General features: G+C 30.2%; 1 protein-coding gene across 1 annotated transcript in view; it reads left to right on the plus strand.

The window, feature by feature from the left end:
- The window catches only part of LOC107453285 (integrin linked kinase), a gene marked incomplete at its 5' end in the record, with an annotated part of 33,466 nt that extends 21,934 nt beyond the window's left edge, over positions 1-11,532 (plus strand). The window contains 1 exon segment of the mRNA XM_021144191.3: positions 11,229-11,532. Coding sequence (XP_020999850.1) covers positions 11,229-11,375 — 147 coding nt within the window.
- Between the last annotated feature and the right edge of the window lie 2,276 nt (positions 11,533-13,808).

Genomic DNA, 13,808 nt, shown 5'->3' on the forward strand with positions numbered 1-13,808 from the left:
GCGATTTTGAAATCCAAAATTGCGATTCATATTCATGCGATTTTAAAATCCAATATCAAGATTCATATTCACGCGATTTTAAAACCCAATATCACGATTCTTGAAAGAAGTAGAAGTAAGTTTTCTCTTGAATTAGTTACTGTAAAGATGTGATATATTTTTCATTAGTAAGTAATTTAATAGTCGCGCCTTCCTATAATTGCTTTTTTTTTTATGTATTAGTGGTCAAAATTTGAAAATTACATTTAAGAAAAATTTAAAGTTAACTGTCTAAATGCTTCTGCCACTTTAAATATTTAATAAAAGTCTCCCAGCATTGTTAAAAGTTGCTTTTATAAATCTCAGTATCATATAGAGCCCTCTCCCCTCCTCCTAGTGACCTGCGTAGTAAAAGTTCAGTTTTTTTAATTTTTGTCCACTTTCATGCCTGTTAAACTTGATGTATTATGGTAAAGCTTTCTCCGATAGTTTGCATATGTCGAGGGGGTATTGTGTATGTTAGGTATTTCAGTCAAAAAATTTTCAGTCTTGGCCTTTTTTCCAACTTGCACCCATGATGTTAATGCTTAAAATATGTTTATTTACACGTTGGTTATATAGTTTTAAAAAATTACAATGCATACTCACTCTTTAAATATTTTAGCACAAAAGCTCTTTATGAAAAAAACAAACAAACAACCAAACTGAAGTTTAATTTAATCTTGTCAAGTTGGGGTCGACATTTGAGAGAAAAATACATTGAAAAATACAGATTGTCCTAAAGTTGAATGATAATTTGAAAAATAAAGGAAAGGAAATAAGAACATACAATTTTTGCTTTTTGCTGGGAAGCCAGTCAATTTCAAAATCAGTTACAAACTTTGTCAACAGGTTATGTTATTAACTGGAACTTTTGCTGTTGTATGTACTACTTAAATATTTGCATTAGTATCTTTTAATTTTGTCCTTAGGTGGGGCTACATGTTGTTGCTGTTTCTCAACTGTGTAACTTATTAAACTTTTCAGCTAATGTTGAAATTTGGGGGGAAGAAATGTTTTCTTAAGCCTTTTGTATGATCAGGTCATTATTGGGACATTGAGTACAATTAATAATACAGTTTATGGCTTATGTAAAATATGCTCTCAAGTAATCATGTTTGTTTTAATTGAAATGGTGTTGGACAAGGAAGCATAGCTGGGAAAATTTCACAATTGCATTTCTGTTCAAATAAATGAATTCTACAATTAAATCAATGCTTTAATTATGTATTTCTTGATGAACAAACATACATAACTTGTATTTTAAACAAACAAGCTTTTATATATTTTTTAAGGCGAAAATTTCTCATAAATAATTTCTGATCAAGCTAACAGTTGGCAGGTTTTATTTAGACCAAAAATTTGTCTGTTAGTTCTAAAAAATTTTCTTTAAATCTGGCAGTTATGACTCAACTTATTATTAAGTTTTTTTTTAGTTGTATTTTATAATTGTTATCTTCATATTGATTCTAATTTGTAAAATAGATTATGATGAATATATTTGTGTTTTTTTTTAATTTTATCTTTTTATTATAATGCGGTATCACCAAATATAGCTAGTTTCCGGATTTGTACACACCAATAGTACCGGGAAAACTGTTTAAACATAATTTTGTCCAAAAACCTGGACTTGTCAGGGAATTTTTTAACCCTATTAAATCTCTTGAAGAACATGGTATTTTGAGCTTTTGTTTGCAACTTGATCTAAATAATGTTTAAAAATAATAAAATTATTTGCCATACAAAGGATCACTTGGCAATGAGTTAAGTAAAAAAGTCATTAAGTTTTATTATTATTATTTTTAGCTCAGTTTCCGAAATAGTTAAAGCATTTGCAATAGTAGTTATGTCATTGATAGCTCACAGTTTAAGTTTCATTGCTGTTGAGGGGGTCGAATGGACTGTATTACTAATGATTAAGAACAAACAATAACTATTTAATAATTTATTAATGAAATGATGAATGACGCCATTTCGAAGACGTCCGACTATATCAGAACAAAAAACAACAAGAGCTCTTCTTTTCGCCAAATTAGATAGATAAACGAAGCCAAAGTCGAGAGAGGCGCCAACATACTGCACGGCTTTGAAATATCCATTTCAAACAAATATATATACAGCAATAAATGACAATTTTTAATGCAAATAATAAAAAAAGTTCTAAAATTTATGACTAAATAACCAAATAACATAGTATTTTTCACAAGCAAACTAAATGCACACAATCACATTCATTATGACAACAATGAAAAAATAAACATGTAAACTATTAAGATAATCTCCTGACCATTTTTTCCAAATAGTCCGATTGATTTTTTGTATCCTTTGCTACCGAGAGAGTCGATTATCAGGAACGTCTGCAACAGGAAATTCCGGAATACTGTTTATGGGTCGCCCAATTAAAAAATGACTGGGAGTTAGGGTCTCAAAATCATTGGGGTCCGAAGAAAGGGGAAAAAGAGGTCTACTGTTTAATACACCTTCAATTTGGTTTATCACCGTTAAAAATTCTTCTAAGGTTAATTTAGAGTTTCCAATAGTTCTTTTCAAATGATGCTTAAAATATTGGACTCCCGCCTCCCAAATGCCACCAAAATTTGACTATCTGGGAGGAATAAATTTCCAAGCAACGAATTCATGGGATAAATAAGAAGCAAGATTTTCTGAATTTTTAACAAGATCATGCAATTTTCTCAATTCAGAATTAGCACCAGTATAATTTGTGGCATTATCGAAAGATATAATGGAAGGCAAACCTCTTCTCGCGAAAAACCTTTTAAGGGTGGCAATTAATGCTTCTGCTGTCAAATCACTTACTATTTCCAAATGAATGGCACGAGTAATTAAACATACAAAAATTACAACATAGATTTTGTTTAAGATTCCCTTCCGCTGATTTTTATATTTAATAAGAAAGGGACCGCATAAATCGGTGCCAGTTTTTGAAAAAGGGGGGCTTATGGTAACTCTTTCTTTCGGTAAAGAAGCCATAATTTGCTGTTCTATCTTAGGTTTGCCTTTGAAACATGTTATGCAATCATGAACGATTTTTTGAGCAGTGTTCCTACCATTTAGGCGCCAAAACTCTTGTCTAACACAATGAAGCAAAGTTTGCGCACCAACATGCAAATTTTTTAGATGAAATTTAAGTAGTAAATTAAAGTAGTTATTTTATGATCTCTTGGAATTAGCAATGGGTGCTTTTGGTCATAAGATAAATCATAATATAAGATGATCATAAAATGAATCAAGAAAAGGAGTTAAATTACTTACGTGGCTGTCCTTCAACCTTTTTTTTATTTTTTAATGCATTTATCTCCTTCCTAAATACAATTACCTGTACTAACTTTACTAGAGAAAGCTTTGCATGTTGAAGTTCCTCTCTAGTGACGGGACCAAACATCCTTTCCTCTTTCTGGCTATTAGAAATGAACCTATAAATGTAATTCAAGATACGAATTAGTTTTACAAAATTATTACTTAAAGTGAGAAAACTATTAACCAAGTCTGAGTTGGAAGACAAAGTAAGAGTTATATTCAATGATTTTTTTAAGTTCATGCTCATAAAGTTCACTGTTCAAATTTTCAATGGATTGTTGATCTGTTGATTGAATGTGTAAAACTCGATGGTCCAGAAAACCACAAGTCCAGTGACTCCAATTCGGAAGGATCGATTCCTCGTGAAATCAAGTCAGCAGGATTCTCCTCCGATGGTATGTGTCTCCAGTGAAAATTATTTGAAAGTGTTGGAATTTTGGATACATGATTTCCAACAAATGTTTTCAATTGGTGAGGAGAAGAGTTAATCCAAGCCAATGCGATGGTAGAGTCTGAAAATAAAGTGACCTCTTTGATATCCATTCTTAAAGCAGCCATAACTTTTTGATCTAACTTAGCAAGTAAAAGGCATGCACATAACTCCAAATGAGGTACAGATATTGTCTTTAAAGGTGCAATTTTAGATTTACTGGCTAGGATTCTAAAGGCAGAGTTAGAACTGTCAGGATGAAGATATATCACAGCTCCGTAAGCCAAAGTGGAAGCATCAGCAAATCCAACGAGAGCAATTTTCTTAACTTTAGAGCTTAGAACATATCTGTCAATTTGAATGTTCTCTAAAGCTTTCAGGTTACTGACAAAACGATTCCATTCTTGAGCAATGTGCTCCGGCAAATTGTCATCCCAATTGAGGTTTTGAGTCCAAAGTTTTTGAAGCATTATCTTAGCTCTACTGATGATGGGTCCAAGAAAGCCAATTGGATCATACAACCTATCAATGACTGACAATACATCTTGTTTGGTATAGGTTGATTGCTGGGACAAGCATACTTTGAAAGTGAACTTGTCTTGTCCCGGTTGCCAAATTATACCTATTGTTTTAGTAGATTCTTCAGTCTCGAAAGACAATTCTTCGTTAAAGTTGCTGTCATTGATCAAGCCCCTGGAATTCGAGTTCCATTTGTGCAAGGTCATGCCACAACTATCAAAAATTTTTACCAATTGAGTCTTTAACTCTAAAGCTGATTCAAGATCGGTAGATCCAGTAACTAAATCATCCATATATAAATCAGAAAGAACAACTTCTGAAGCAAGAGGGTAATTCAATTGTTCATCCATTGCTAACTGCTTCAATGTTCTAATGGCCAGAAATGGCGCGTTTTTCGTTCCATACTTAATTGTATTCATTCTGAATACTGTAGGCACATTGTCTTCTTGAGTTTTCCACAAAATTCTCAATAAATCTCTTTTAGACGGATTGATTAATATTTGACGAAACTTCTTCCTAATATCAGCTGTTAAGGCAATTTTGTGTTTTCGAAGTTGAACAATCAAATCAAAAACGTTTTCTCTGACTTCTCCGGTTAACAGTATGTCATTTAAGCTTTGTCCTGTCGATGTAGGCGTAGAGGCATTCAATACGAGTCTTAGTTTTGTAGAAGTTTTGTCCGGGCGAAAAATGCCATGATGTGGCATGTAATATGATAAAGAAGGTGAAACATAGTCTACAACCTTTTCCATATGATTCAAATTTTCGTATTCATTTATGAATTCACAATGAAGTTTGTTCATTTCAAGAGTGGTGTTCAATCTTCTCACGGTCTGATGAAAGCGTTTCTGGGCTAAATTACGAGATTCACCGATAGTTTCCAGCGCTTCCTCACGAATAGGCATTTTGACCATGTAACGACCGCTTTCTGCTCTTTTATGATTCTTTTGAAAGTAACTTTCCCAAAATGCATGCGTCTTCATCACTCAAAATTCGGGAATTATCTATTTCTTCAATTTCCCAAAAATTCTTAATGCTATTTTCAATGTTTTCTGCACGATAAATTAAATTACAATAATGTTTTCGATGTTTGGATTCATATGAACCACTAGCAATAAAACCAAAAACAGAATCTTGAAATGTTAAGTTTTCTGAAGTGCGATATTTATTTTCTTTAATGATTTCAAAAAAATGTTCAGCGCCTAAGATCATATCAATTTTTCCAGTCTTAGCGAAAGAGGGATCAGCTAATATTAAATGATTGGGAATAATAATGTTCTCTAAATTCAAAGTGTTAGACGGAATTAAATCCGTAATTTTATTGACTACTGAAAATTCAGTGCGAAGCGAAAACGATGAATCTTTATTAGAAACAAGAGCATTCAATTTTCATTTCCTCCTAACCCACTTATTGGAATATTTATTCTTTCTTTTTTCAATTCTGTTTTGTTTGCGAAATCCGAAGTCATAATGTTTACCATACTTCCACTATCCAGCAATAAACGTCCTTGAACAAAACAGTTGCTCACAGGATTCCAAATCCAAGCTAGAGCCGTTGCGAGAATTAAGTTTTTATTTCTACAAGTGTTTGTAGTAGCGAACACATGAGATATTAAATTATCATTCGAAACATTATTTATGTCCTGAGAACTCGGATTACAGACTGGCCCCTGCGAATCTTGCTCTATTAGAGATTCCGAATGAATCTCCATTTGACGAAAATTATTTTCCTTGCGATGCAATAAGGAATTATGCTTAGCTTGACAGAATTTGCATGTAAATTTCGATGGACAGGAATTCAGTTTATGTGATGCATTTAAACAATTAATGCACAGATTATTTTTCTTAACAACATCAAATCTGAGAATTGGTGACATTTTTAAAAAAGAGGGACAGTTGTAAATTAAATGGTCCTTTGAACACAAATGGCATTTATTGCAATTCGATTTCACAACAAAGTTGCGTGCTTTGTTTTGATGTTGAATATTCTTAGCTTTGTTCACAAAAAAGTTTCCCTGAAGATTTTCTAATGTTTGACATCTTTTTTGAATAAATTCCATAAATGTATTGAATTTTGGAAGTTCAGTAGAAGTTAAACTCATTTCATACTGTTTGCGACTTTCCTTATCCAATTTTTGAACAGTTATGTTAATTATTAATTGTTCAACAAGATCATTACTTTCCAATTTCATTAATTTTAAACCTCTTAAACTTTTATTTAAAGTATCAATTAAATGTCTCAATTCTTTATAAGATTCTACAGAAATTTTTTCAAAATTCAAAATGTTCGAGACATAATTGTTTACAATTAAACGAGTAATTTCAAGTCTTTCTTTTAGGATTTTCACCAAGGATTCAAAAGTATCTTCTGATGTTTCAATATATTTAGCGTCACCTTTTAAAGCTGAATGCAAATAAAACAATTTCTGCATGCTATTTAAAGACTGATTTTCAGTTCCCAAACTATCAAATTGAAGCTTAAAGTTATTCCAATTTTCGATTTTTCCATCAAAACAAGGCAAGCAAATATCTGGCAATTTAATATCTATTTTATTAGTACTTAATTGTTCACTGTTATGCAAATGAGAAATATTAGAACTTCTTGAATGAAAAAGTCTTTGTAAGCTTACCTGGCAAGATTCTATCTGTTCTTCCATTTCATCAAAATGGAATTGATAACCTTCTAATTCTTCATCCTTCAAAATTGAATAATAATCCAGTTTTAAAACTTCAATTTCTTGAAGAATTTATCCTATGCTATCGATACGGAGATTGCAGTTCAAGACAATCAGCCTCATTTCCATTTGTAGAAATAAAGCTTTCCAACCTAGTTATTTTGCTTTTAGAGCTACCACGACGACGATTCAATTGTTTTAAGCTCTTTTCATATTGTTCCTTAGTGTTTGAAGTATCAGTAATTTTTATAAATGGAAAATATGAGTTCCAAAACGAAGTTATGACGAAACGAAAACGAAATTGATCAAAATTAATATTTTCGAATTATATCAGGTTTAAACTCCGGATAGACAGGAACATGTTGAGGGGGTCAAATGGACTGTATTACTAATGATTAAGAACAAACGATAACTATTTAACAATTTATTAATGAAATGATGAATGACGCCGTTTCGAAGACGTCCGACTATATCAGAACAAAAAAACAAGAGCTCTTCTTTTCGCCAAATTAAATAGATAAACGAAGCCAAAGCCGAGAGAGGCGCCAACAATTGTAAAAAATAAAATTGAGTGATTTAGTTGAGTTTTGGAGATTTTACAGCAGGTTGAACGTGGAAGACCAAACTTTTAGTTTCCTTCAAAATGTACTGTTTTGCTTCCTTAAAATGAAAAAATGCACATCAAGCTTAGGATGAATTGCGTAAAGTTTACAATGACGATGCTCTACGAAAAAGTCAGTGCCAAAACTGGTTCAAGAAGTTTCAGGTTGGGGGTTTTGATTTGAAGGATGTTCCTCAAATGCTTACTCAGATTGATCATGGCAAAATAAAGATATTAATTCAGTCCAACCCTTGAAGATGCATTGAAGATCAGCCGAAAAAGTGTTCATGTCAACTTAAAGAAACTGGGATACAAAAGTAAGCTCAATATTTCGGTTCCCCTTGAGCTCAAAGAAGTTCAATGGACGGCATGCATCACACTCATCTTATCAGAGATATGCTCTTAAAACATGGAGAAAAACATCTTTTTTAAAATGAGTGATAACTGGCAGTGAGAAGTGGATTGTTTACAACAATGTGTTGCACAAACGATTTTGATCCGAATCACTGTCAACAACTTCAAAAGCAGAATTCATAAAAGGAAGCTCTCAGTAGGGTGGGATTAGAAGTGTGAGATGTTTTTTTGAGATCTACCAAAGGAATGGTACAATCCATTCCGATGTGTACTGTAGGAACAGTTTGAACGAGGCTGTCATCCAGAAACATTTGGGGCTCATCCATCGCAAAGGAATAGTGTTCCTTCACAACAACGCAAGATCATACTCATCTTAAGCGACCCGTCAAAAATTGTAGAAACTTGGGTGGGATGCGTTGCTTCAGCCATCATACTCAGCTGACATTGTGCTGCCAAACTTTCACATGTTTTGATATCTTCAAAGATTATACAAAATTCTTGTCTTCATATTCTTAGAATAATGTTCGGTGGTGAAGCTCAATGTTAATTGAAGACAGTTGACTAATGACTTCTGCTTGCATCACTGGAATCAAGACGAAAATCTTCTGACTTGATGGTTTAAGGGACAATTGCCTTTTTTTCCCCCTCAAAAGAAAATTTTGTTTCTCTTTTCCATTATTTTCTGCGCTGAAGACGCCTACATATTATAGTCACATCTTTGGGAAGCTAATGATGCTAGTGGATTGTTTTTTTTGTTGATCAGTGATTGAATTTGGAGATCGTTTATTGATCATGTTTTTTTTTATCCAGGTTTAAAACAGTTGACAGCAGAGCCCTCATCACTGTGGAATTTTTATTTCCCTTTTTTATTAAATTAAGAGGAAATTTAATTTAAATTCTTAATTCACAAAGTTTGATTTGAAGGACTGTCCACTAATTGTGCATTGTGTTTAAGTTTTCTTATCTTACTAGATTTGTGGTTTTTCAGAAATTTCAATACTTTTGAGTTATTTTATGCACATCTAATATTTTGTGCTTGTATCTCGAGTTATTTTATGTATGCATTATTTTTGGTACAATCGAGTTTTTAACAAAGTTAGAATTCATTTATTTCATATTTTAAGTAGGTGCAGCAAACAAATCTTATATGATTTAAATTTGTCATTTAGAAATATTTTATTTCTTTTCCATTTTATTTTACAATGATTGGTATAAAGAATTCAATGATCGTTAAAGTATCAAAATGGTGAATTGATGTGAGGGGCCATATACTAATAAATTTTTTTAACAAGAATTAAAAATTTTGTGATTTTCCCTGAATTACTTTCCTGAACTACATGTGATTTTCCTTAAAATAATTAAATTTTTTTTAAAAATTATTTGATGAAGTATTGATCCCAGTTTCTAATTTTAATATTTTTAGAGTGGAGGGATATTTTTTAATCCATTTTTTTTATATACATAATAAATGTCGAAGTTTTGTAACTTTTAAATTTTTAAGTTGACATGATAATTGTATTGAATCAGATAATAAATCAAGATTTAACAGGATGTCATTCAGTAATTAACGTATGTAATGTGATTTTATGTATGTGTTCCTTTTCTTTCACAACTTTATATTAATGTAATATAGGAAACAGAGATTTTTGACATTAAAGACTATTTAAGAAATGAAAATGATTTTTTTTCCAACTACTCTCTTACATTTTATCTATCATGGCTATTTCTGTTTTACTACATTTTTATAAATTAATTGTAAAATATGGTTTTTTTCTGTTATTGTTATTATTTTAAATATGTCAATTCTAATATCTGAAGCCATTACAAATTATCTTAATTGTTGAATTTTACATTAATGTTTTAAATCAATTGTTTAATTTTTTAGCTTGTTTAAATCACTAGTTTACGACGACCGTTAGGTATTTAAGTCATTAGTTTTAATCTTTCACTTTAAATTTTGTCTTTGACAAGTTGCATTTACTCTCCATTTTATTTTTTAATTAAATTTTTCCGATTCATCTAATATTATTATTATGTTTATCTATTTTTTAGTATTAAATATAATTTATTTTTATTAAACATAAATTTTGGGTTTGCAATTTTTTTTTCACTACTTGGAATTTTATGTAAATTGGTCTGGAAAACTTTTTATAGTCAGGGAAAAAAATTTCTTCTCTTTGAGTATGAACCCTATAAATTTTACTCAATGCAGTTTTAGAAGATTATTTTTTTTGTTTTTCAAAACGTTGATTATTTAAATGTGCTCGCATTTAAAGAAAAAGTATTTTAAAATGAAATAAAACCATGTTGCCAGAAGGGAATTAAAAACCAATTTTTTTAAAAATTTGTTTTAGTTATTTATGTTATCTTTGAAGCAAAAAAGCAAAATCTGTAATGGATTGATTCACCTGAAATGATTCACTAAGATGTTTCACATGATATGAAAAATAATTTGTTGAAATGTACCTTTTTATAATTGGTGATTCAAAATTAGATAATTCATTTTTTCTCTGAATTGGCAAATAATTATAAAAAAAATATATATTGAATAAAAAATTAATTTATTGCTTGTAAACATTTATACCCTAATTTATCGTATTGACCCAAAATTTTATTTTTACTCTGCCTTTGTTTATTTTGAATGTAAAAGATTGTTTTACTAGTGTAAGATTTTTTTTTTCAAATAGGTTCGACTGTTGCCTTTTTTTTATTAATTTGTTTGATATGACCTAGGAATTTTCATTATTTTGTAGTTTCAAGTATACATACCCTTTACATTACGGGGACCTAGGCAAAACATTGTGTAAGATTACTAAGAAAATGGATCAGTCAAAACCACGCTAGATCTATAGTTAAATTATTGAAATAGACTTTTTAATTTTTTAAAATTTTCATTCTTAAGAATGAACAAACATTTTTTCTATTATTTACTTTTCAAATCTTAAATTATTTAGATTTTGTTGATGATTTATCAAGCATAGCGTTAATTTGTGTCTGAAGACCCTACTTAAAATGTCTAAATATGTTGAATCCTTTTGGTGTCAGAGGTGTGCGGTTAGCCACCAAACTTTTTTTTTTTACTCATTCCAGTCCTCTCAGAAACAACAGTAAGGAATTAATAATTTTTGTTACGTATGGAGGAGATATGTAATATTTTACAAATTGTTTTCAAGTGCATTTTTCCTTTTTTTAAAAGAATATATTTTTTTTCAATATCTTGTTAAAATGTTTCATGGATGAAGCTATAAATGTCTTGTTTGTATTGTCCATATTGATTGTAGGAGTTTATTTATTAGTTGTTTGAATTTTGTAGATCGCTTTGGAAGGTTTAAGGGTGACCGTACCCCCTGGTATCTCTCCACATATGGCTCGCCTAATACAGATATGCATGAACGAAGATCCAGGGAAACGCCCAACTTTCGACATGATCCTCCCTATATTAGAAAAGATGAAGCAGTAAACTGTTGAACTCTTGATTACTGACAGTGCCTTCCCACTAAAGATCTGATCTTTTAAGTGCAGTTTTGAATTGTTACTAAACTTCTATTTTTTTTTTCAGTGAAGATAACTTTTAAGCAATGAAATCCACCAAATAAAAAAATAGTTTTTATACTGTATATGTTTCTTTTAAAGTTTTCTTTTAAATGTAGCAATTAAAAATATTAATCTTTCAATCAATCTATATATATATATGTATATATATATATATATCTGGGTTGGCAGGTTTTTGACATATGACAGTTTTTGACGGTTTAAACCATGGTTTAAACTGTCACGTCAAAAACCTCACTGTCAAAAATGTCACAAATGTCAANAAAACCAAAAAACCGAAACGAAATTTGATACATTTTCCCGCCATTTAAAATAAAAAAAAATTTTTTCCTCATAAGATTTTAGGATTTTTCTTTCTTTTTTGAAAGATGTTTACCATACCACCATTTTAGAAATAATCATTACTGTATTAATTCATCGTTTTTTTTTCTTTTTAAGATTATTTCCTAATATTTTTTTTTTTTAGTTGGGTTTAACAATAAAAAAGAAACTGCTTTTTGTAGCGATTCAGAAAACCGGAAAAATCAGTTATCCGGAATAGCGATGGTCCCGATCGTTCCGGATAATCGGTTCCCTACTGTGTATATATATATATATATATGCGCATCATGTATTCATATTTTTTACATTAAAATTCATTTTTGTTGTGAGAATAGATTTTTAATTTATATAATTCGTCATTTTTAGTGCGCCATTAAAAATTATTAAATGGAATGTACATGAAAAAGTAAAACTGACTGTGCAATATTAATAACAATTATACTTTGTGAAAATCTAGTGTGAGCATGTTGTTGTTTCTGAGAAATGGTTCAAAGGATGCAAACAAGTAAAAGCTTTAACTTTTTTAATTTTTCTTTTTATTATTATTATTATTATTTACTTATTCATTCGTTTTTATTAAAAAATTTAAAATTTTCAATGTCATTTTAACTCCTTGAAAGATTTTTTTCTTTGTTTAACTCAACCATTTATTTATTGTGAAAATATTGCAGAAAGTTCACATAATTAAAATTTTTTTTTCTGTGTGTGTATCTTTAAAGGAGAAACTTATTATTCAGAGATGATTTTATTAGATAAAAAGCCATTGGTAAACAATGCCTAAAGACATTTTTAAATACACAAGGAATTAAATAATGAAAAAGAAAGGAGTCTTAATGCAAATTTTTTTTCTCCCATGGTTAGTTTCAAGTTGAGGACATAAAATTTTAAATTTAAAAGCTAAACATAAATTTTTAAAGATAAGCTTGTTGTTTGTACAAAAATGACCTCAGTTTATCCAGTTTAGGTTTATTTATTACTCTTTCCTAGTTAAGCATAAATATGGTATTAAGTAACAGTTATTATTGCAAGTGTGTTGATATTGTTACATATATGACATTGTTGGTGTATATGGTAACAATCTAAGAGGCATTATTACGAAATGTTTAATTCTGTTGTAGTAAACCAGGTTATGTTGAGGGTTCGAAAGGCAGCATTTTAAAAGTAATTTTAATTAATGGCAAGTGCAAATGTGAGATTGATAACTTCTAAAAGTGTATTTTAAGTTTACCATATTTTAAAAGTCCAATTTCTTAATGAATGATATATATTTTTTTGTCCTTCATTTGGCCTGCTATTTACTAAGATAAGAATAAATGGAATTAATCATTCTATTTTGCTGTCTATTAATTAGTTTATCCTCTACTTACTGTAATCTAACTGTAATATATGTGCTACTATTTTAAATTTTTTTAATATAAAATTACGTAAAATTTTTTCTCTCAAAATGTAATGATTGTATTTAAGTGCACTGGTAAACTGTTTATTTTTGTTTCATGAGATTTTTTAGCAGATCTTAGATACTTTCATATCTCTCATTTCAAATCTGCAATCGGTTTCTCCATCTAAGCTACAGTTTTTTTTAAATGACATTTTTAGTCTATTTTTTGTCCTACAAGTTTAAAAACGTCATGTACAAAAGGGTTCACTTAAATATTGGGACTAACTACTAAGGGAGTTAGGGCATATCATTAGGATTTAAACTGCATAAGAACCCATGCCTGGAAATATCATTATAGACCGCTTCTCTATTATAAACTGTTTCTTCATGTGCTTTTGAACTGGGGATGATTGAGAAGTACCCCCTGGCTGCATTTCTGGACATGGGTTCCAATGCAGTTTTAATCCTGATGATTTGCCCTTGCTCCCCTTGAAGTTTGTTGCAAAATTTATATGACCTCCTGTTTTATATAAAGATTTTAAACTTTCAACAAAAAATAGACTGAAAATCTCATTAAAGTCTGCAGCTTTAAAAGCGAAACTTATTTCAGATTTGAAATCCCCAAACCTAAATTAGATCAAG

Source organism: Parasteatoda tepidariorum, chromosome 9, assembly GCF_043381705.1.
Source record: "Parasteatoda tepidariorum isolate YZ-2023 chromosome 9, CAS_Ptep_4.0, whole genome shotgun sequence".
Lineage (NCBI taxonomy): Eukaryota > Metazoa > Arthropoda > Arachnida > Araneae > Theridiidae > Parasteatoda > Parasteatoda tepidariorum.